Source organism: Acomys russatus, chromosome 7, assembly GCF_903995435.1.
Source record: "Acomys russatus chromosome 7, mAcoRus1.1, whole genome shotgun sequence".
In the NCBI taxonomy this organism is placed as follows: domain Eukaryota; kingdom Metazoa; phylum Chordata; class Mammalia; order Rodentia; family Muridae; genus Acomys; species Acomys russatus.
In genome coordinates this window covers 55,617,866-55,643,388 of record NC_067143.1, presented here as the reverse complement: position 1 = coordinate 55,643,388, position 25,523 = coordinate 55,617,866, and the positions used below count along the sequence as shown (strand labels likewise).

The 25,523-nt window shown below is 39.4% G+C and overlaps 2 protein-coding genes across 2 annotated transcripts; both read right to left on the bottom strand.

The window, feature by feature from the left end:
* Positions 1-923: 923 nt before the first annotated feature.
* LOC127192227 (olfactory receptor 51M1-like) lies at positions 924-1,904 on the bottom strand. Its single transcript, XM_051149551.1, has one exon. It carries the CDS (start codon positions 1,875-1,877, stop codon positions 924-926), a length of 954 nt encoding a protein of 317 aa, XP_051005508.1. The 5' UTR covers positions 1,878-1,904.
* Positions 1,905-18,362: 16,458 nt separating this feature from the next.
* On the bottom strand, positions 18,363-19,304 carry LOC127192226 (olfactory receptor 51B6). The gene has a single exon (XM_051149549.1). The coding sequence runs from the start codon at positions 19,299-19,301 to the stop codon at positions 18,363-18,365; it is 939 nt and encodes a 312-aa protein (XP_051005506.1). The 5' UTR covers positions 19,302-19,304.
* Between the last annotated feature and the right edge of the window lie 6,219 nt (positions 19,305-25,523).

Sequence of the window (25,523 nt, the reverse complement as noted above, 5' to 3'; positions counted from 1 at the left end):
TCCTTTGGTATGATTGACACTTATTATTGAAGATACATTATATACCAGTCATTGAATTTATAGCACATAGATTTATTAATGATAGAATCATGCATAATACCTGCAAGGAGATTAAATTAGCCTTATATCCTAATGGATGCATACACACAATACACAAACATACAAACTATATGCTACTTTATGACAAACATTAACATAGTAAATATAGGATGCTGAAAAAGCAAACAGAGTTGTCTGCTCTGTGTTTAGAAAACAGGCCTGTCCTTTAGGAAGTAACATTCAAGTTGAGACTGAACATGGATTGTGATCACTTGTGGCAGGGCTGGACGCTCTGCTGATTTTGAGCTCACATACCCTGAGCAGTGGAATTGTGACCCAACATGGTTGTGGCAGTCTCCTTGACTGAAAATGTTCCCCTGCGCATCACTGTGCCTCAGCTCACAACTACAGCACAGGTGTACAAAATGGCTTCAGCTTAACACTGAATAGAGTTGCAGGATTCAAGGGCTTACAAAAAACAAGCAAGATAAAAATCAGAAATGAGCAGAATCAGGAAGAGGACCAAGGGCTTTTGTTAGATAAAAGATCATAGGAGAACAACTTGAGGAAGAGTTGAGGGAGTTTTCCTAAACCACTGTAGGGGACGTGTATAGGATTTTGATGAACTGATGTGACTCAGGTGTCTGACAGACTCAGGGGGCTCCTCGGCTTAACCAGAATAGAAAGAGACAAAGGAGACTTTGGCCAAACAGAGAGGGTGGGAAGGAGGCGGTCTGTGTTCTTGAACCACAATTTGAAAGAAAAGAAGCATACTTACATTTTATTTATGACTTGGAGGTTGAAGCTATCATGATGTTGTGTGTTATAAAAGGTACTGAATGTGGTAGAGTTTTGGCTTGTTAGAGCAAGGGTGTTCAGTCTCCCTAGGATTCAGAATTGACCTTTCTAAAGCCAAGGAACTTGATGATTGCTCTTCGTATCTCCTTAGTCTTAATACTGTATATGACTGGGTTAAGCATGGGTGGTACAAAGAGATAGATGTTGGCCATAAGAAGATGTACAGCAGGCGGAGCATTTTTCCCAAACCGATGTACCAGAGACAGCCCCGCCATGGGCACGAAGAACACGAGAACAGCACAGAGATGTGACGTACATGTTTGGAAGGCTCGGATCTGTTCTTCTTGGGAAGCCAGTCCTGCCACCGTGTACAGGATGAATCCATAGGACAGTGCAATGAGCAGCAGGTCCAGCATCACAGTGAATACCACCAGTGACAATCCATATAGGTTGTTGAAGGTGGTGTCTACACATGCTAGGTGTATCACTTCCTGGTGTAGACAAAACGAGTGGGAGAGGACAAGAGGCCCACAGTAGGGAAAAGCCTTCAGGAAGAGAACGATTGGGATAAGGGCTACAGGCCCTCTCAGGATAACGCACAGGCCTGCTCTGATCAGTCTCTCACCAGTGATAATGACTGAGTACCTCAGTGGATGGCATATGGCCACAAAACGATCAAAAGACATGACAAGGAGCACTGCAGACTCCATGAAGGAAAAAGAGTGGATGCAGAACATCTGGATTTGGCAGGCTCCAAAAGAAATGCTATGGTAATTGAACCAAAAAATACCTACAGTGGTGGGTAAGGTAGACACTGACAGCCCCAGGTCAGTGAACGCTAGCAAGGAAAGCAGATAGTACATGGGTGTATGCAGACGAGGGCTGGTCTTAATAATCATCAGAATGAGACAGTTGCCTGAGATAGCCACCAGGTACATCATGAAAAAGGGGATGAAAATCCAGTGTTCAAAGGCTTCTAAACCAGGAAAACCACTGAGGTAGAACGTGGGGCTAAAATGAGTATTGTTGGACAGGACCATGAATTGAGAAGTAAGAAGAAATTGGCCTGGTAGTCCTCAAGGCTGGAGCTGAAAATAAATGGACATTTCTGATTATTGATTAGTTCTTGGTAGTCCTCAAGGCTGGAGCTGAAAATAAATGGACATTTCTGATTATTGATTAGTTCTTGGTCTTCACGAGCACATCTCTGTCAGGAACTTTGCAGTTATCTCTTCCTTTAGATTCTCAGCCTCACTCCTCAGTCACACCCTTTAGTCATTTGTACCATATTATTTGCATATATGCATATATATTTACCTAGCACTGGGCTTCTTCTTATATTTTCCTCGTTGCTTTTGTTACTTTGTTTGTTTGTTTTGGTTTTTGTTTGTTTGTTTGTTGGTTGGTTCTTTGAGAGAGACAGGGTTTCTCTGTATAGCCCCGGCTGTCCTAGAACTTGCTCTGTAGAGTAGTATGGCCTTCAACTCAGAGATCTGCCTTACTTTGTCTCCAGAGTGCTGAGATTAGTGGTGTGCACCACCACTGCTAGATACTTATATTTATTTCTAGTCTTTCCTACTGGCTTTTTATCATGTCATTTCCTTAAATATGACTATTTCTATCCTTAGGCATTTTTCCGGAATGTTCTAATATTTCACCTCAGACAATATAATTTACTCTCATGCTTTTATTTTTGATCCTTGCTCTGATAATTGAATTTGTGACTCTAGAATTTCTCTTTTCATTTCCAGATTTGTATTTAGTAGCATATAAAACATCTGTAACATGATATTTCACAGCTCAAAAGAAAGATAAAAATTTATTACTATTTTATGTTGCTTATCTTAGGGGTATAAATAAAATTATTGAATTGTTTTTTTTAAATTTGTAATGCTGGCAATATATTCTGATTATGGCTTCACTTCACCCACATCCTCCCAGATTCTTTCTGACTATTTACCACCCCCACATCTCCCCTTCCCTACACTATAATATAAACAGGTATCCAAACATAATAATAAAGCAGTATAAAATAAAAACAAACAAACCAGAATAGGATGAAACAAACAAACTACCAGGAGCAAAAGAGCCAAGGAAAAAACACAAGAAACACATATAGATGCAGACACACATTTACACACACAGAAATTCCATAAAGAACATAACACTGAAAACCATGACATATATATGCAAAAGACTTTTAAACAGAAAGAAAGAAAGAAATGAAAGAAAGAGAAAGAAAGAAAATACCCAAAGTATTATGGGACAGGGAACCTCCCAAAATGCGCTTGAATTTGAGCAAGGACATCTTATTGAAATACATTCTAGCAGAGAAAGAAAGGGAAGGTCTGAAGTGGATAGCAGTGTGATTCACTGGAAAAACAAAAGGAGATGCATAGGCAATGGAAGAAGTAGATAGGTCCTGGTGAGGCAAATGTTTGGGACAACAGCTTAATCTAGAGTATGTATGGTTTGACAGATCATGAGAATTGTCCTTAACTGTTTTTCACTTTCATTACATTTATATGGAGCTAAGTAGAAGCCAAGAAGAACAAGCAAAACAAAACAGAACAAAACAAAACTACAGAGAGGAAAAATTTCAATAAGACAGGAAGGAAGCCAGGGAACTCTGTTCGCCACGCATTACAGGTGTCCAGTGGGTGTCTACAGTGCTGTTAAGAGGTCAAGCTAACAAGAGCTGAAAAAGGACTAAAGCCTAGCCAACACAGAAGCCATTGATGATCAATACAGGAGCAGTTCCAGCATGTGGTTGGAAATGAAATCTAACTCGAACACATCAAGGAGAAAGAGAGAAGAATGAGAGAAGTGTATCAGAGAAACAGGATAGGATTCATGATGCACATGGGCTTTTTCAGGTTCGCATATCTGAAGAGTAATCAGTAAGTGTTTACACATATTTCCCATCACTACATTTAGCTACTCACATGAAGGAAAAAAAAAAAAAACAACTAGAAAGATAATTTAATTTAATTAGATTGAACTTTGGCTAAGTCAGCTTGATCTAAATACAGGGTACAGGCAAATAAATTATTAATTATAATGATGTACTTTGGGAAAGTCATAGTTTAAAAATCCAGTTAAAAGATGAGAGAAGAATGGGTAATGAAAAGGGAGCAGACTTTCTAGATTATGAGTTAGGATTGGTCACTGATTTTAGATACATTATACAATTCGTGATGAGAAGTTGAGGGCATAGATGCAACAGTTAAATTACTAAGAACTATGTCTAGATGATTATGACAAAGAGAAAAGTCAGTCAGTACTAAAGTCTACAGTGATATGCCTGGGGAGGTGAATAAAATAAGGAGGGAATGTGGTGATAATGAGTAAGGTGAAGTAGAAGACATCATGGGAGATACTGAAAGAATGAAAAAACAAAACAACAAAAAACCACACATAGCCTGTGGTGGCACTCTTAGCCTAAGAAGGAGGCAGAGGCAGGCGGATCTCTGAGTTCAATGCCAACCTGGTCTACAGAGCAAGTTCCAGGACAGCCATGGCTACACAGAGAAACCCTGTCTCTCATGCTCACTCAAATATATACATTTAAAAACAAACACACAAAAGATGAACAAGACCGAAATGAACCCACATCACTTCAACCAGGGAATGAGACTATTCTGCCCATCTATCCTCTCCATTTGTTTAGTAATTCTCTACTCAAGTAGATATTCTACAACTTACTATTTTTTATATCCACCTAGTCAGAGAAATGCTCTTTAAATACATATGTAGAGGCTTATGTTTAGCAAATCTTTAAAATATCTGATTTAATTATATTAGCTATATATACTTCTGACCACGTCTTACCTCCTTACCTTTTAAGTTCCTTCCTTAGAAAGTTTGCTAACATATTGGCTGGTTACTTTAAAATTATTTTTTTTACTCAAATTATTTAATTAATTTTTGCTTTAATTTACCAGTAGCATGTTTCTTTTTTCTACACTCGAAGTTTGGTTAGTTGATACACATCCATAAACAAAGTGTTTAGGTGTGGTTTTACAGGCAAAATTTAGACACTGACAGTGTTTTTAAAGTGAATGTGGGAAATAGAGAACCTTATTGCCACTTGATTATCCAACAATGATGTATTGCCTTCTCTAAAAGTCTGTAACAGGCATTTTAGATGATGGGTATTGTTTAGGCTGTCACAAAGCATTTAAATGGTTAAAGTCCTCATTTTCTCATTACTTTCATAGTTTGTTAATTACCTATTCCCTTATACTTGCCTAGTGCATTGTGCTAGATGTGGCTGTGCATATAAATATATAAATAGTTTTGCCACAAAATATGCCATATATTCCGATTCTTGTTACAGTTCGTTTTGTGCTTTTCCTTCCCTTTCTCAAGGTAGCCATGCTATTCCATCTCCTGACCATAGATATCTTAACTTCTCATTTATTATTTATGAAGATACCTGCAAACATTTGTCTCTAGTCCATAGGGCTCTGTTAGGTAGCCAGCCTGAACCACTGTCTCTTTCTGAGTTGCTTATAAACGTGTAACAATTATACTTAACACATGGATCACTGAGTTCAAGTCCATCACTCCACACTTTATTCTTTCCTACTTTTTTTTTTTTAGAGGCTTTTTAGATATCACTTACTGTTTTCAAATATCCACTACAATTTTTGACTTTATTATCTATTTTCTAAAAACCGACTTCAATCTTTCTTACCTTGTATCACTTCATTGATTCATTTGTCTTTATCTTTGTAGTCATCATCTTAGTTCTTAGTTTTCCCGGAACCATCCTAGCTGACCTCTCTGATGTAACTTGCAAGGTCTGGCCATCCATCTCCAGAGTCTACCTCCTACCGTCACAGCATCGCTTGGAGAATGCTAACTCTGAGCCACACTATAACAGACCTTCACCAGCTTCCTGTTCAGCACAGTAAAGAGCTGTGGCAATTAGGCTCAGTTTCTTGAGGTCAGGCACAATTGAGAAAGAGTATATATAATACTTTACACATCTGTGTTTCTCATAACTATGAATATTTTATCATTATCTCACAGATGGCACATAAGCTATGCCTCACTCCAAAGTCTATTGTCCTAATGTCATACAGGAACCCTTGTCTGTATCATCTGTATCTGTATCTACATCATCTGCATCTGCGCCTGATTCTGTATCTGTATCTGTGTCTGTGTCTGTAGCTGTATCTGTGTCTGTATCTGTATCTATATCTGTATTTGCAACTACATCTGTATCTGCATCTGCATCTGTATTTGTATCTGCATCTGTATCTGTGTCTGCATCTGTATCTGTGTCTGCATCTGTATCTGTATCTGCATCTGTATCTGTATCTGTATCTGCATCCATATCTGCATCCGCATCCTCATTCGCATCTGTATCCGTATCCGTATCTGTATCTGTAGCACTTACCCTGGCAAGGCTCTTCCTCTTTTGCCACCTTACCAAATCCATCCTTTATTTACTCTGCTTAACGTACTCACATTACTATTTCTTGATGCTCTATGCATAGGTTTTTTATATTTTATATTTCTTGCCTTCTTAGCAAACAACAGTCCTTGTTTTTGCCACTAGTAAATACATGCTGATTGTTTAAGACTGAGTACAGATGTTCCTTCTTCCAAACTTCTCCTGCCTTCATTGTGTAGAGTTAGGAGAGTTTTCAGTATTTGCACCATACCTTTTATGTACACTACTGAAATGTAATGCACATATATATCCCTTGAAGTATATACATTTTATAGTTAGATAGGAAATATATTTCTGTGTAGAAGACAGCACACACATATTAGCCTAAGTATAAACATGTACAAATAATATGTTTTATAAACTTAATAATAGCTTATAAAATATATATTACTTATCAATAATTAGTAGTCTTTATATATTATAGATTTTATTTAAAATATAATATGTATTAAAAAGAAAAAGACATGCATATAAATACAAAAATATTAAATTATGATTATCTATCCATACCTATGTCTATACTTATATATACCTCACAATTGTTCTTTGGCCAGAAGGCTAAGAACAATGTCTATTTATATAAACTTTATGTGACATGAATTATTTATATATTCCATACAGCACTTCTCTGTATTTACATGTCATTCATACACATGAATTTAAAGGTAATAAATCTATAACTCTTCTTTTTTCAACCAAGTAAACTAGATTCTTTAAGAACCCAGAATTCCAGGGTGCTGCTTATCACATGGTGAACTCCATCATGCAGTGTTTGCATGAAGAACCAAGCGAAGAGATGACCAGACATGCTGCTTACCTCTGCTTCTGCCAGGCTGTGTCTGGAGTTCTGGGCTCAGGTCTTATCATGAACTTCAGTGTGATGTGGCACAACAGACAAGGCAGGTGTCCGGTTGAAGCAAGAAGCCCACAGAGACAGTGACAGGTCTTGGACCACTCTTTTAGAAGGGAAGTTATGTTGGCAATGTGAGACAATTGTCCTTGAAGGGAGAGCAATAGCCATATCTCCATTTCCACAGAGAAGTGGAAGTGTCTGTCCACCAATACCCAGTCCCTCCTAATGACTGTGCAGCTGCAGCATACACAGAAGAACAAATACAGGTGAAATCTGAAAAAAAGTTCTCAAAATGGGGATTTCTAATACACCATGAGCAATTAGTGACCTTTGCTATACTTACTTTTTTTCTTTTCAAAGTTAGCATTTGCTATTTCTACAATGAACTGTTAGTAGAAACACTGCTTCTTGTGATGTGAACATAAATATTCTGACCACATTCCTCATATTGAACTCTAGGAGAACATCCCCACAATGGTGGAACATACCTCTCTTTGAGTAGGGTAGAGGGGGACTGTGGAGACTATGCCTGGATAATAAGATTGTCACCAAAGGTTGTTAGCATCAACACATGTACACCAAGAGCTGGATTCTCGCCTGTGTTCACTGGCTGGAGACACAGAATGCACTTAGCATCTGTGTTAGATAAATGAATAATGACTTTTGTTGAGGAGACAAAGAGGCATACTGATTGTAGTTGACTGCTGGGTAAGGAAGGGCACACACAGACCAGAACGCTGATCATTTAGTGCCCGTGGGAGGCTGTCTCTAGGCTTGACCCAGGAAAGGCCTGGCTGGCATAGAACTCACAATCGTGAAGGTGAGGCGGTCCTGCTCCCTAACCACTGCACTGCTGGATGGTCTCCTGTCTTCTCCAGTGATATCAGCTCCTTCTCTGTGACCTTGGCACTGGCTTTCTCTGAGGACATCAGAAGTAGAGAAGATTCTATGGACAACTCAGAATCTCAGATTTCACTTTTCAGTAGAAAAACTGCTGGGCTTCAGTGAGGGAAATATGGTTACATAAGGGGAATAGTTATATAAGGTCACTCAACCCCAAATTAGAGCTGAGAACACTTCTTCCTGTGATCGAGGTTCTTTCAGAACACTGGTTCATTCCCCCTCCCCCACTTCCTGCATGTGCTCTACCCTCCCTTCCATGCATTCCCATCACACCGCCCCCAAGAGAAAATAATGGCGGACACTCACTGGCTGCTGTTAATTTAAAAAAAAACAAACAAACATAAAAACGGGAACAGTACAGTTGGTACTGTAAAGAAGAATGGCTGCAAGGTCAGAGAGAGGCTTCCTGATGGATTGTCAGGGAAGTATTTATCCTCCATTCCTCTCTGCGCTTGCACAGCACTTAAAGCCAGCCGGGAGAATCCGTGCACTAACAAGGAGTCCCTAGGGCTGCACATGTAGACCGAGGTCTTTTGTTACCCCACACGTCCCTCCTAGCACAGAGTCACCTGAAGCTGGAGCACTCTTTTTATTTTATTTTTTATTTTTTTTAATAGAGGGTAGCATCTTTACTTTTGTATTGGATTTGCAAAATGAATTCAATATTTTTCAGCATATTGAATATTTAAATTATTAATCACGTGCATAGTCCAAAAGCACAGGCTAAGTAGGCCACGTATACTACAGAGGGCAAACTACATCCCAATGTCTGATGTCCCTAATGACATGCTAGAGCACTCAATGACATGCTGGAGCACTCAATGACACGCTGGAGCACTCAATGACATGTTGGAGCACTCAATGACATGCTGGAGCACTCTTATGTCCTAGATTTGGGTCCAGCATTGAAAGTCATACTCTCTCATTTCATTTCTTTCTTTTTTCTGCTTTATGAAGAACCAACCTTCCTAGCTGTGACTTCATCTTCTCCCTTTGACCACAGCAGAGGACCCATAAGTGCCTGCAAAGGCCGAGTGTGGTGTGTGAAGGGGGCTGTCTACGTCACATCACTCTACCTTCTAAACTTCTTATCTGTTTTGAAACACAAAATCATAATTACCTCAAATATCTTATTTTCTTATACTCATTCTGTATTTCTACTTTTTCTATTGCTAAATATTTCATTTTTCTCTACCAGCCTCTCTGTTTTTGAGTCTGGAGATGACACTACTTTAATTGCTTCCTTGTATAAGTGACCTCAAATTCATTTTCAGGCCCACATCTCAGGCTTTCTTAAGGTTCTCTACTCAACTTTGGATAGGATATTTCCCACACCACCAACAGCAATTAGATTTCCTAATTGCTCTTGCTTGCTTTATTCTTTTGTTGTGAATCTCATCTTTTTCTAAAAAAATTCCATTTTACTTCTTCATGATAATATCAGTCAATGTGCTTGCTTTTCTTTCCTTTCAAAGCACACTGGGGTAGTCTTTTAAGAGACTGGCATGAAAAATGTGTCATAGCCTTCAATAGGGAGAGCAGAACAGAACTGTATATGAAGTCTTTAATACTGGCTTTATCATATTTATAAAACCCACATAACAACGTTTTGCTTTTCTTACTTAAATGATGTAATTGAGTGCCTAGAGTCAAACAGTAACATTCGACAGCTATACACAGACAAACAAACAAACAAACAAGCAAACAAACAGAAGCACTCTGCATTTCTACTTCTTTGCTCTCCCAATTGATATTTAGGTTTATTTTATCATACTATACATAACCTATTTTGAATGTTTACTAAAATCAAATGTTCCTTTGCATTTTTATCCAAATGCATGGATTTAGTGCCCACCGCAAAGCACCCGGAGCTGAGTTCTGTATGTACATATGGTAAGAAAAAGATAGGTGGTCTATCAGAATTTGTGAAAAAGTAATTAGCAATGGTATGAAGGCAGAGGTTGTTCATGAAAATTAAGGACAAAATGAGAGTTGTGGGGGCCATAAAACAAACAGCCTTAGTTCTATTCCTATTTTTCTGGGGACTGTTGGGGTCTGGGAAGGTGAAGTGAAACAAATCAGGGCAAAGTCGTATAGGGTCATGGCTACCTCTGTTAGGGTTGTTCACTTAAAGGCTTTAACCTGGAATGTATTGCATTCTGTTACTAAGGTATCTACATTTATTATTATAAAGATATGTACAAGATCCAGTTAATGCAAAGGTCCAATATTATAAATAGTGGAAACATGAACTTTCTGTTTGCAAACATGTTAGTGCATTTTAGTACATGCAATATTTGGAAAGGAGAGAATGAGAGAGAGAGAGAGAGAGAGAGAGAGAGAGAGAGAGAGAGAGAGAGAGAGAGAGAGAATGTATTAATGAGACAGAGACCTCAGCTACCATGTTTCTCAGAGATATTATATCAGTCTTAAGCAGGCCCCTCCCAGAGCTGATATCCCGGCTAGGTGAGCCAGGCTTGGTTGGAACCCGAGGTTCCTCCTAAACAGAAGCTGGTCAATGCACATGATGGAGTTCTCTAGAATAGCCATGGAAGAGGCACAGGGGGAGCAGGCCAAAGATAAGTTTAAATTCAGGCCAGCACTAGGGTCCTGTTTACCTCCCAGAATCCTCTTTCTTTCAGCTGTATCATCTATATCTGCCACACAACTGAGAACTCCAGACCTATTTGTCCTTTGACAATGATCTGTATCTCTCTCACATATACTCACACCCCATAGCCAACAAACCCTGAACAAAAACTCTGACATTGATGGAGACAAAATAATTCCCTACTTTATATAGAATATAAAAAAAAAATAATCTATCAGATATAAATTTCCCCAAGTAGTTTTCACCTTTGTAATACTGACCAGGCCTTAGCTCACACTCTGACTTGACACAATCAGACCTAAAAGAAACCTTCACTTACTGTCCTCAACATCCCCAAACTGTTTGTTTCTTGTCAGTCTCTGCCATGAGAAAACCCTGCAGAGTCAAACTCACTCTCAGTCAAGGCCCAGGTCTGGTGAACTCCAGTGTGGGATGGAGGATTAATATGGGTCTGTAAGGCTGGAATAATACTTCTGGAGTCAACATTAGTCCATCCTGCATTTCCCTGTATACCTATATATGTATAAGCGTGATGAGTATAAAATATTAAGAGAGCAGTAGTTGCCATGTTGTGCAGCAGAAAGCTTCTCCATTGTTCCTCAAGTCCACACCACCCAGGCATTCTGAAGAGGAACCTATTTTCTCTCTTTTGTCCATTTTATATGTGAATGTGCTGGGTAGTTTTATGTTAACGTGACACTCAAACTAGAGAAATATGAAAGGAGGGAACCTCAGTGGTGAACATGCCTTCATAAGACCTGGCTGTAAGGCATTTTCTTAAGTGATTAATAGGGGAGGACCCAGACCACTGTGGGTGGTGCCATCCCTGGGCTGGTGGTTCTGGGTTCTATAAGAAAGCAGGCTGAGCAAGCCATGGGAAGCAAGCCAGTGAGCAGAATTCCTCCATGGCTTCTGCATCAGCTCCTGCCTCCAGGTTCCTGCCCTGTTTGAGTTCCTGTCCTGACTTCCTTCAATGATGACTAGCAATGTGGAAGTGTAAGCTGAATAAACCCTTTTCTCCCCAGCTTGCTTTTGGGGCATGGTGTTCTCTCACACAGAAACCCTACCTAAGACAGTGGACCACTGAGCTCAAAACTCTTTGAGGCCTATTTTACTAAAGCAAGCCTGTTATTTCCGAAATACGTATTCCTGTTTCAGTCCTTCATCTCATAGAGAAATCATTTTAGGGAGGAGGTAGTTACTCTAAGGCCTGGATGGTTTGTCACTATCAGTGGCTATAAGTCTGTCACAATCACAGTGCAGCTCACTGCACATCCATTATTATGGCGCACTGGGATAGAAAGGTTTTGCTCATACTGGGTAGACATTAAAAGAATTAACAAAACTTTTAAACAATTACTGCTTCTATTTTTTGAGATAATAATGGTAATAATCATTTCTCCCATCCCTTTCCTCCCTCTAAACCCTTCCATATGTCCCTCCTTGCCTCTTTCACATCCACGTCTTCTTTTTTCATTAACTATTATTTCATACATTATATGTATATACACATATATATTCCTGAATATAATCTGCTCAATTTGTATAATGGTACTCATGTGTATGTTTTCAGGGCTGGTCATTGGTATTGGATAACCAACTGCTGCATCCCTCCCTGAGGAAGACTATTTTTTTTCCCTCACAGCTTTCCTTAGTTGCCTGTAGTTCTTTGTGTAGGGTTGAGGCCTCTTGTTTTTCCCCCATCCACTTTGCCATGTCTATTACTGTTGTTCTTGTTCAGCTTGCTCATGTTTTTGCAGCTTTGTTGATGAGATTTTATGGGTGTGGCTTCTGATATTCCCAGGAGACACAACCTCACAGCACTCTCTCTGGTCCTCTGGCTCTTACAGTCTTTCTGGTCCCTCTTCAACAATGATCCGCAGGCCTAAGGTTCAGGAGTTAATTTGAAGAAGTATCCTTTGGGGCTGGGCTCCACAACTTTGTATTCAGATTGGTTGTAGTTTTCTATAGTGGTTGCTGTCTGTTTAACAAAATATTTTAACACGACTTAAAAGGAATGATAGAAATAGCTGTTGTATTTAGAAGGCTGTAACAGAAATATGTGATAATCTCAATGAAAATTTGGAGGAGAGATGGCACACTTTCGGGTTGTAAGTTGACATAGAGTCTACAGAACCTGCAAATTGAAAGGATTTTGATCAGGTGACTAAACAGCTCTCCAGAAATGGCAGAATGCATTCTTCTGAGATTTTGAAAGCAGATCTTTAAATTCCTTGTCAGTCAGGTCTTACTTTTAAAGGATGGCTCTGTAAAATTCCAGAGTTGGGCTCTAGTTAAGCTGTAGCCTTTGCACTAATTTATTTTGAAGCCAAGGCAAGCTGTTTATTCCTGAGATCTTTCATAGCATCCTTTGTCATCCCACATTCTTGTAAATCATTTCCCTTCATTCTTCTTTATCAGCTTCAGAAGTGTATAGAAGGTCCCCATAGAACCATAGTCAAGGAGGTGACACTAATTTGTCAGGTTCTACAAATAAAGTTGAAATTTCCTACAGAGAAAAATTTGCATGTGAAAGGACAGTTTTCCTTTTTTTCCTTCAAGTTCAGCATCAGGTCAAAGCCCAGATCAGGAAGGCATGAACATAGGTGAAATAAAGGAAGCACCAGCTTTCAAATCCTGCAAGAGTAAGACAGGTAACCTTAGGTCTCTGAAGTTGAGTCCTCCTTAAAACCACTGTGTCCCTTACTTTGTGCCAGTCTGCCTGGAACCTGGGGGAGTAATGATTAACTATAAAACAAGAGAGAAAGAATCATTAAGAAATGGGTTTAGAGTCAAAGAAAGTGGCACACATGGGTGATCTTAGCACATGGGAGGCTGATAGAAGAAGATTGCAAGTTCCAGGCCAGCCTGAATTTTATGAGAAGTTTCCTGCATCCTGGGCTGTGCAGTGAGACCTTGTTTTAGAAACAAAAACAAAAACAAAGAAATGGTCCTGAGATCACACTTGCTTCTGGGAGAGATAGCAGTATGTTGTGTACAACAGAATGGAACGATTCCTCCACAGAAATAAGATAGTATAGTTAGAAGTAAGAGATTAGAAAAAAACATTTTCTCAGATGAGTAATCAAAATGAATTAGTATATGGTATGATATTGACTTAGCCTCAAAAGAAAGGAAAGAGAGACATAATTTTCTAAGTCTACAAATTTTCACCAGGATATTTTCCAGTGATGAGCTTCTTAGTGGCATCTCAGGAAGAAACAGAAGGTGTAAAAGAGCTGCTTGGCATAAATTCAGATCCCTGGCCGGAATCCCAGCCTTATTAATCCAACGAGGCAATTAATCTTTCCAGGCTTCATTTCTCCCATGAAATATGTTCATATTAATATATGATTCAAACAGGTCTTGAGGAGACCAAGTGTGATACAGGACTGATAATTTTTTTTAAGTTTTAAAAATGTAATTAAAATAGAATTGTATCGCTCCATCCTAAATCTTCTCCTTCCTACATCTCCCATGTCTCTACCCACATCTCCTTCCCAAATTCACAATGACATGTTCTCCTTTAAATATTGTTGCTATCTACACATGTAGAAGAACACATACATAAATACATGCTGAGTATGTTTCATGTTGCTTGCATGTACATGTTTCTAGGAATGACTGCTGTGTACTAAACAGCTAATCAGAGGGTGATGATTCTTGGAAAAAATTACAGCAAGAAGTTATTTCTAGAAGCAGCACCTGCCTTTCTGAGGCAGGCCAGAGAGGAGGGGAGTGAAGACCCTTGTTAACACCCTTGCCAGAAGCAAAGCGAGATTTTCAACACGATGAACAACTGCTCACAGCTCTTGTCCTTTCTCAGACACAAACCTCCAGTTTTCTAGGAATCGCAGAGTTTCACATGGAAACGACACACACTGAGCCACTTGTGCAGCTTCACAGAGCAACTTTATAGAGACCTTACTTAACTTCTATATCAAAATAATGTCTTTTTCAAATTAACCCTTTGAGATGTAACTTTAGAGTCATCAAAGTGGTACTTACGGCTAATTTTAAGACAATTAATTGTTTACTCTTGGAGAAGCCAGTGTCTGCAGTTAAGTGCATCTGACTTTCATTTGATTCCCCCCAACTCCTTTGGGAAACACCCCGCTGACTTGAGCATGACTCACTTTCTTCCAAGTGCCTATCTTTCTTTTATCCTTCATGCTCAAGCTTATATTAAAATATCTTTTTTAAAAAACCATCTCTGATTCACTGAACTGTCTGGCCATGTAAATTGTTTTGAGAGTTGAAGCTACAAACTCCCATTTGGCCAGAGTCTAAGTCTCTAAAAGCCTTAGGGGAGCATCTTGGTCACCAAGGCAGTAGTGTGGAGCTGTGCTCCTGTCCTCTGGCTGCTGGCGATTCCACACATACCTCTCAGGAAGCCTCACAAAGTGGGAGAGCAGGAATACCTTGCTTGGATGTCTCCAATGCAGCAATATAGTTGGAGGAGTGAATTTACCTGTCTACAGCATGCTGGTTTTGTGCAAAAATAGGAGTGGAATAATTTATTACAGTGAGTCTCTGCACCATCTGGGCCCTGGAAGCAGGGGCTGGCCTTATGAACTGACAACAATAGAGACTAAGCTGTTACTGTGTTTCTTGACAGGAATTTGCACTGCTTGTTTAAGCAGATTTCCCACTATTATTCTACTCTCAAGGCTTAATTTGTGAACTAATCTCAAAACAATTGATTATTTATCGTTGAGCCCTTAACTTTATCTAGGAACATATGGCTTCTGTGTTTTCAGCTGGCCTCTGGCAGGAGCTGCACGTTGATGCTGACCCCCGGGAGCTTATCACGCTGTAGCAACTGTTATTATAGACACTTGGCCCATTCTCCTGTTTGAGAGTGAGTCTGACCTTGATAAAGGTGGAGGATGAACATCTGTCTGTATTGAAAGCTGAGAAATCTAACAGGTATTCACATGTATCAGGAGACATGAGCAAAAGCTTTCATAGAGGGCCCAGCGTGTTCATAGAGGGCCCGGCGTGTTCAGAGAGGGCCCGGCGTGTTCAGAGAGGGCCCGGCGTGTTCAGAGAGGGCCCGGCGTGTTCAGCGTGTTCATTGAGTCCAGCGTGTTAAAGTGTGTGCTGCATCTTCCTGAGGTACAGCTGTGAATGATGATACGTTTTCGATTTTTCGGTACTTTGAAGTATACAGAAATATTGCTCATTACGTCATGGTGTACAGATACATATTGCTCATTACGTCACCTGTGTACAAAGGCGAAATGGTGAAAGCCAAGAGAGAAGTGCCCTTTCAACAATAATACCAGATGAACAACAGCCTTGTGAACGTGCCCTACTGTCAGAAGGATTAACCAGACTGTCTCCATTTTCTGGAGTGAAACATCTCCCTACAATTCCACAACAGCATGAGTATCTCCTTGTTCCCCCAACTGTGAGAACTGGTTTGGGGATCTTTTGTTACCTACTTACACTATACATAACAAAGAACACTAGAGATTGGGATTCCACAAGGTGGTCTCTTGTAGAATTTGGGACCGTGACACTCTGCCTGTGGCTATTAAGCTTTGATATTTTATCTCAAGTTCTGCTCCACAATCTAGGCGCAGACCTCCCTGCACTTTATGTGGCCACTGAATATTTTTCTTTGGTTCTGTCTTGTCTCAGTATTCTCCCAAAAGTTTTACAGAAAATTTCTCATAGCCTGACATGTTTTCATGTTGCTGCCTTTCACATACACTTTCCTGGGATGAAATATGAAAATACCTAATAAGATTTAGAAACCATGTAAAAAGAAAAATGGAGAATTATAGAAAATGAAAATGATAAAATCACACTCAAGGTGTAGCCATCATATATATTAGTTATAGAGCTGATAAAAAACACTGCTGTCATACAATCCCTAATAGCAGGATAGAGCAGAGCTCAGGAGCACAATAACTACAGGGAGAATGGAGCAATGAATACTTTGATTGAGGATAGATTTCCCCCTGAACTTGTTCTGAGAAAGGAAAAAAAAAAATGAAACTAGTTTTTTTTTTTTCTGAGACTGGATTTCATGTTTCACACGCTGGTCTGAAGCTTTCTATGACTTTGAACTATTGCTCATCCTGATACTACCGCCTAAGTGCTGGGATTGTAAGCATGCATCTCCACTCTGTGCCATTTTTGTGCTGTTCAGGGTTGATTCAAGGGCTTTATGTATGTCAGGCAAGTACTCCACAAACAGGGCTACATCCCAGCCCTGAGAGTTTTGAGGTTTTTAGATGATGCTACCATTTAGGTTGTCCATATTTTGGAAAACATTATAAGACAAATAAAAGAGACAAAGACAAGAAATAACAGACAGACACACAGACAGGGCCTAAACTTACTTTCATTGGTTTAATAAAAATTATATTTTATTAAAAATAATATATTTGATAAAATCTGTATCACGGTTATAGGGCTTATATTATTTTTCCCTGTCTAAGGATCAAACTCTTGGAGATATTAAAGAAAAAAACATGACATTTACAACAAAAATTTAAACATAAAACCAAGTTGCAGAAGCACAATGTAAAATAAGTTAGTTCAATGGGCATATTAGATAAAGGTCCTTAGTAGACTGGAAACTGCTGTAAAGATTGTTTTCCTTTTCTCTAAGCTACTAAGTTAGTCATAAATCCCAGAAGTTCTAGAAAATTATCACTTCTTTTTGAGAGTAGATGTTGCCAATATAGGACACTTTGAAGGCTTGTATGACAGAGCCTAGAGAGTCAGTGATTCATCTTGGGAATGGCTGTGTGTTATCCTACCACTTTATGCCTCGTAGTCTGCTCATGAGAATGATTTTTTTTTGGGGGGGCAGTAAATTTAAAGGTTATCCTTTTTATGGGTACCGTTTCTTTAAGAGGTCATAAACTCAGACAGATATTTGAAAACGGAAAAGAAAATGTCTCTTTCAGTAATAACCACTGACCATTTTCTCCCTCATCTTTCCATCCCAGACAAATGAGGAACCATGCCATGCTCTGGGATTCTGTGTACCAGATCTCACATCTCACAAGCTGTCCTGCAAATAGGGCTTTTTGTATCACTTTAATAAATAAAAATACCTATGTCTATTCAGTAGTGCTTGAGACAAAACTTAGGAGGATAGTGGTTATCTTGACTAGAATTTCATTTCTTTCATAAAATAGTTATTTTTTTGTATTATTACTTGATAAATAATTGATCAGTACTGAAACTGAGCAGACTTTTCAAGGATATGCTTTTCCCAATTCATCCTGAATTGCAGCTAAGTTTGGCTAATTTCACTCAAGATAGTTTTCTAGAACCACTAACCAGATCCATATGAACAAAATTACTAAATCCTTTAGCTATAGGGGAGACAGTGTGTGAGGACCACTTGGAGAATGATGCACTTTAACTCAAACAAGTATGACCTATACTGTATGCACATGTCATGTGTCACAAACTCAACAAATGGTGTAAGTTACCGAAGGGGAACAGTTGACGTCAGAGTGAGGTCTTGACATAGTATTTAGTATTGTGAATACATTATGTCATACCAAATCAATAATGAATAGCCATCAAATAGGAGAGGCCTTAGTAAGCAATTAGTAGGGAATCAAACAGCAGAGGCAATCTACTAAAGTATTTTGCACGGGTGTTTTTGTTTGCAATATTGTCTGCCCACCTTCCAGAATCTGTTTCTCAGAGAGCAGTCAGAGTCATGTTCTAGAACAAGGTAGGGAGAATAAACGGAGCAAACCACTCTGAATCTGTTTGGTCTTAATACTATAGATGACAGGGTTCATAAAAGGGGGGAAAAGGAAATAAATGTAGCTCATTGTGATGTGGACCACGTGAGGAACATGCTTTCCAAACCTGTGAATAAATGTCAAACCAACCACAGTGACATAGAAAACTAAGATGCAGCAGATATGGGAGACACATGTGTTAAGGGCCTTGGCCCTCTCGTCTGTAGAAGCGATGCCCATGACAGTCTTGAGAATCAAAACATAGGAGAAGAAGATAATTAGAAAATCTAACAGAACCATTGCAAATACAACCACAACTGGATAGAGACGGTTGAATGTGATGTCAGCACAGGCTAGCTTGATGACATCCTGGTGCAGACAGAAAGCATGGGAGAGTACATGGGATCGACAATAGGGAAACCAATGCAGGCGAATGATTATTGGCATGATTGACAGTCCAGCCCTTGTTAATACGCCTATGCCAATCTGCATTACCCTAGTGTCAGTAAGGATGGTGGTATATCTTAACGGGTTGCGAATGGCAATGAAACGGTCATAGGCCATGGCAAGCAAGACCCCTGACTCCACAATCGAGAGAGTGTGGATAAAGTAGGCCTGAGAGAAGCAGGCACCATGGCCAATCTCCCGGTGATTTAACCATAGTACGCCCAGCACTGTGGGCATGGTAGTCAGAGTTACTGCAAGATCAGTAGTTGCCAGCATCCCTAAGAAATAGTACATGGGCTCATGGAGGTTACGGTCATCCTTAACGAGGAACAGAAGGGTGCCATTGCCAAGCAGAATGGAGATGTAAGCCAGCAGCAATGGGAGAGAGATGAGGTGATGGGCTTTCTCCAGACCTGGGAACCCAGTGAGCAGGAATGGGGAGGAGGAGGTGTTGAGCCACATTATAGGCACTGCAGAGGGAAATATCCCTTTCAGGTAAGGTGACTGAATTCAGTTCTTTAGGATTTACCTCCTGAGGACGTTATGTGGTGTGTGGATGTTCAGTGGTCCTGCTTTCCAAAAACAATGGCATTTCATTGACTCCTGGTCGCTTTCTAGGGGAAACAAGATATGTCAATAACAGCTCTGTACATTATTCAGCGCTCACATAATTGGAGTATACATTAGAAATATGTAGAAGAGAGGACTTTGATGAAATCTTTGTAAATCCTATCCTCCAAACAAAATGAAGAATAAAATCACTATAATTGATTTATAGTGCTTTAATAGTATTCGTACTTACAGGATTTTTTTCATGGTACTCCTCATCTTGAATGCTGGTATTTAGAAAAGACCCAAAGATTTTTCTCAGTAAATGAGACAGAATGCCAGAAAGTATCTATGCATTGTTTGAAGACCAGGTGTGACTATCTGACTGCAAAACTGTATAAAGAGAATGGTAAATAAACAAAATAACCAGTTAATTTTAGGGGGGGATGTATCCAATATGTCTACAAGTAATCTTACATGATAAAGATCTAGAGATTCTTGGGAGGGCGAAAAATGACCTAAGACTGACCTGTATGTTTGTTTCTCCAAAACAAATGAACTTCCACATATTGACCTGTATAATACTTTAGTTTCCCGTGAGCTCTTCCCAAAGCTTCAGAGTTTTATAATATACACATAAAAAATATACAATAAAACAAAGTCTATGATAGTTGCTTGAAGGTACTATTGGTAGCAACACCAGAAAAATGATTGTTACGTTTCAGGTATTTACAGAAACCAACTAAATATAGATTATTTAGACATGGGCACATGGATTATGCTTCAATAACTAAAGAATCTGATGGTATTCAAAAGAGTTGAGAAGGCTTTGTGACTCAGAACTCTGAGGTAGCATTGGAGGCAGGCAGTCATCTTCTGGCACCAGCCAAAGAGAAGGTGGTAACCTTCTTTTGCATCTTGTGAGGACTGTGCATCTCACATTCTGTGCAAACCATATCTTGGTGCACTCATTGACATTACTAATGTACCACATTGTCATCATGAAAACATATCTCCCAGATTACTGAACTTCACTCCTCAGAATCTGGTTGGTCTTCCACTACTACTATTTCTTAGTAATAGTAGTGAACTTGTGATTATAGGAGCCACATGTGATCTAAGGCTATCATTAATAAAGTGTGCTAATGAGTTCCATCTTCATCCCGCTTTTGACGCTAAGTACAAGAACAGATTACAATTGGCAAAGAGAATGCTTTATCACTTTGAATTTTTGTCACTACAGACATTGCAGTAGAGACGCATCTGTAGCATTTATCCTGAGATTTAAAGTGATATTCTTATGAATCCTATTTTTATGAAGCCTATGTGGGAATATAAAACAACTCAAGGAGGTTTGACTTTAAGAAAAAAAAATACTACACTGGATTTTATTTGAGCAACAAATAGTGTGCCCAGATGGCCAACTATAAGTTGAGGAGTGGTGAGTGGGACTATACTGATCTTATAAGGTTTACATTAAGAGAAGTTGGGGCAGAGAGGGGCCTTTTCAACACGCGAGAAACACAGAAACAGCTAATTCCTGCCTGTCAAGCAAAGGCTCAGAAGTATATAGAGTACGGAAGGTTAACAGTGCAAGAGTGGTGAATAAAACTTTTATGTGTTTGATTTCCGCAGTATTGTGAGTTAATGTAAGTATAACTTATGACATGATTACCAAAGTGGATCTAATTATGGTATCTATTATCTACAGAGTTACAGTTTTCTTTATTGTAGTGAAGATATTTAAATTCTTTTGCAAATTTCAAGTTCATCCTAACACAATCGGGGATGTTGCAGTAGGACCATTTCTGTTGTTACATTAATACCATATAAGCGTCAATAGAAGGATTAACAAGAAAACACAGAAAAGGGACAACAAAGGCAACATGGAAAAGATACTACAAAGACAGAAATGCAGGGAATAGATAATTCTGGATTTCATCTCTGTCAGCCAACTGCGATTTCACACAGTCACTTTATTTTTTAGAATACTTACATAATTCTATGTCTTCCAGATATCAGGTTCATATAATTTATGAATGGATGAGACTTACTAACCAAGCACCTACGTCCTTTTTATCCAATGTGCATCATGCAAGTTAATGGCATAAGTTGGATCTGTAGCAGTAAAAACCAGCTTGCTGTCTTTCTCTTTTTACTCAAACACTGAGCACTTCTATTCACTTTCCTCCGAGCTGTCTTTGTGGTAGACATGCTGATCTGTGAGACCTGGGCAGAGTAGAGGAGTTGTTAAAAGGTCCAAGACTTTTTTCCTCAAGCACTCAGCCACTCACTCTCTTTTCCAAGATGTCTTCTTCAGAGAGGGATTGTTTTGTTGATGAGGAAATTTCAAACTCTTCCCTGTAAACTATGAGTCTCCATGTATCTCTAGGGACCTCTCTCAGGCTTGCATATCTCACAAACACACCAACTTTCCCTCTGGTCTCTTTACCTCCCTTTGTCCTGACACTCTGTCCTCTATTTGAAGCACCTCATCCCTCCTCTGAATTTTTGTTCATTTTCTCACTCTCTTTTTCAAAACTGTTCAAATTTATTTGTTTTTTGTTTTGTTTCCCAGAACACTCCAAATACTTAATAAGTAGTCTAATGCACAGGATACCGCTTGTGTCCTGTTTAAGAGTCATTGATGAATTAGCTTTCCTGTATTCCCAACACTATCTGATATCCCTAACTTAAGCATTTTTCTCAGATGATTGAACCACACAGGCTGTGTGGCACATCATTTTTAGAAGCCAATTTCCTCTCAATGTAGAGGTGTTTGAAAGTTTTTAGGACTCATGACTATTGTCCCCAAAGTTTGGCATGCACTAATATTCTTTTTCTGTAGCAGAGAAGCCATCTCCCTATGCCCTGGTGCCTGAAGTAACACTCCAGAGAGGAAAATATCACTGACCTGAGATTTTGACCTTGTCCACTCTTTGGTGACATTGTAAGGAACTTCAGATATTTGGCTTTGGGAAGGATTTGATCATAACATCTATTTTCTTGTTGTTTTTTTTTTAAGAGGCTACACAAAAGCCTGGAGAGTAGGGGTATTTATTTTAGAAACATCTCCTCAGGGATCATTTGTAATTTGGCCTGCTCACCATCTCCTTCACTGCCCTCCCCACTTCTCATATCCTCCCTTCCTTCTGTATTTTCCTCCCTTGTGTGTTTGCTGAGCCTTGGGGGTATGAGACTTTTATTAGCAGTCTCTAATGTTTCTTTCTGTGTTCTAGCATTGACTTCATCCCTGTTGCTAGGTGGGTGATTTATTTCTAGTATGATACAGAAACATCAACAGAATTGTTAGGTATCTGGACTGCAATGGAGTTTCGGGAAGGTCTGTTTCTTTCTGTTTTTAATAAATCAAAATCCTTCCCTCTGAAATGGAAAATACCTGTAAATTAACAGAGAGCAAGGATTTGTTTTGTTGAAATAAGAGGTACCTTATAATAATACCCTACCCAGACACTTGTACTATTGTTATGATGACTAAGCCATCAGACACATTCCTGCTACAGGCTGAGTTTTTTTTTTTTAAGTATAGGTGAAGGAAACAATTTAAGCCAAATTGTGTTTACTAAAGAAATAGGTGCATTAGAATGGAAGAGTATTGAAGTATTACATCACACTGGAATAAATGGTTAGACATTTAAAATTCCTCCTCATTTAGTCTTCACTTAGTGACTTGTTCACACCAGGAGGCTGTAGCATAGAGCACAGTGTCTCCTATGGCTTAGTGGAATCCAATGTAAGATGAAAGTTAGAGGCTGGATACTGATCTCACTTTTGGTTCTGTGTATGTACTGTTCATATCTTCTGTAGCTAAGCATCCAGGAACACACCAGTATTTCAGCCAGAATGCCAGGCTGGTACAATAGGACCATGAGTTCAGGACTAGCCTGAGATACCTACCTAATTATTGGCCAACCGGGAATGGACTACATAGAGACATCATGTCACAAAATAACAACAACAAAAATGTCATGGCTGATTTTCGGGACTGAGAACCTATTTTCGAAGACTTTTCACATTAATATCCTCATCATATGCTTTCTGATTATTATAACACTCCCAATATGCTTCCCACATGGAATACTCTCCCATTCAAGGGTCTGCCATCTCACTGAAATTCTTAGGAGACCAGAGGTGTTGGGCATGCTGAGACATTCCTTTAAGATCAAGGATAATGTAACACATCTGGCTGTTCCCACCATCAAGAAAGAAGCGCAACATTTAGTGGGCCTATTTGAATTCTGGAGACAGCACATCCTTCACTTAGATGTGTTACTCTGGGCTATATATCCAGTGATGCATAAAGATGCTAGCTTTGAGTGGGGCCTGAAATGAGAGAAGACTCTTCAACAGGTTCAGGCTGCTGTACAGACTTCTATAGCATTTGGACCATGTGCTCCAGTAGACTTGATGGTACTTAAAGTGTAAGTGGCAGAGAGGGATGCTCTTTGGAGTCTTTGGCAGGCATCTATTAGTGAATCATAGAAAAGACCTTTGAGATTTTGGAGCAAGGCTCTATCATCATCTGTAGACAGTTATTTTTTTTTTCCTGCTGTTAGACTTTAGTAGAATTTTAACATTTGACATTGGGCCACAAAGTTACAACTGAACCTGAGCTATCCAACATGGGACGTGTGTTATCTGACCAATCAAGTCATAAAATAGTATGTGTTCAACACCAATCTATTATCAAATGGAGGTAGGTATGTAGATGATCTGGCCTGAGCAGCTCAGAAAGGCACAAACAAGTTGCATGAAGAAGCTGCCCAAATGCCTAAAATTTTACTGCCATTACAATGCTGCCTGCTGCCAATCACATATGTTTCATGCAGCTAGAGCCTCATGGTGTGTGTCCTATGACCAGATGACTGCCGAAAAGAAGACCAGGGCTGATGGTTCCGCATGTTATGCAGGTGTGACCACAGAGTAGATAGCTGCAGCATTACCAACCCTTTCTGGGACAACCTTGAAAGACACAAGTGAAGGAAGAGCTTCAAAGTGGGCAGGACTTTAGGCAATATACATAGTCGTACATTTGGTTTAGAAGGAGAAATGGCCAGAAGTCCAATTGTTCGCTAATTTCTGAGATGTAGCCAATGGATTTGCTCGACGGTCAGGGAATTGAAAAGAAAATGTTTGGAAAAATGGTAAAAAGGCCATCTGGGGAAAATGTGGACAAATCTAAATTTATCCAAATGAGCAAGGATATGAAGATACTTGTGTCCCATGTAAATAAATGCTCACCAAAAGGTAACTGCAGATGAGGAGGAGTTCAATAATCAAGTAGATAGAATGCCCTGTTCTGTGGACAGTGAGACTCTGTCCCCAGGCATTCCTGTCATTGATGAGTGGACTCATGAACAAAATGGCCATGATGGTACAGATGGGTTTATCCATGGGCTTGGCAACATGGACTTCCACTCAACAAGGCTTACCTGGCTACAGCTGCTACTAAGTGCAAGATGTGTCAATAGCAGAGGCCAATACTGAGACCCAAATATGACACCATTCACTGGGGGTGACCAGTTAGTGACCTGAAGGCAAGTTGATTACATTGGGCCACTTCATCTATGGAAATGACAATGCTTTGTCATTACTGGTATAGTTACTTATTCTGATTATGGGTTTTCTTCCCTGCATGTAACACTTCTGCCAAAACTACCATGTATGGAATTATAGAATGCCTTATACACCATCATTGTATTTTACACAGAGTTACTTCTGAATAAAGAACTCAATTCACAGTGTGACAGTTGACCCATGGTAATGAGATCCACTGGCCCTATCATGTTCCCCATCATCCTGAAGTAGCTGCCCTGATAGAAAGATGGGATAGTTATAGATTGGGGACCATTCCTTCCAGTGTACACAACAAACATTCTATTGAATTGGAAGCTCTGACTTCTCCTTGACCACTTTAGGTTCTACATTCAAGCCAACATGAAAAAAAAAAACCTATGTAAGGAGGAGGTGATCTATATTACCAAGGGAAAATGGGGTGGTTATCCACAATGGACATAGAAAGATTTTGTCTAAAGTGCAGGAGATCCTTCAAGATGTCTGTTGGTGCTACTGTCTTCTCTGATTACAGTGTGTGAGAAACTACAACAATGTAAT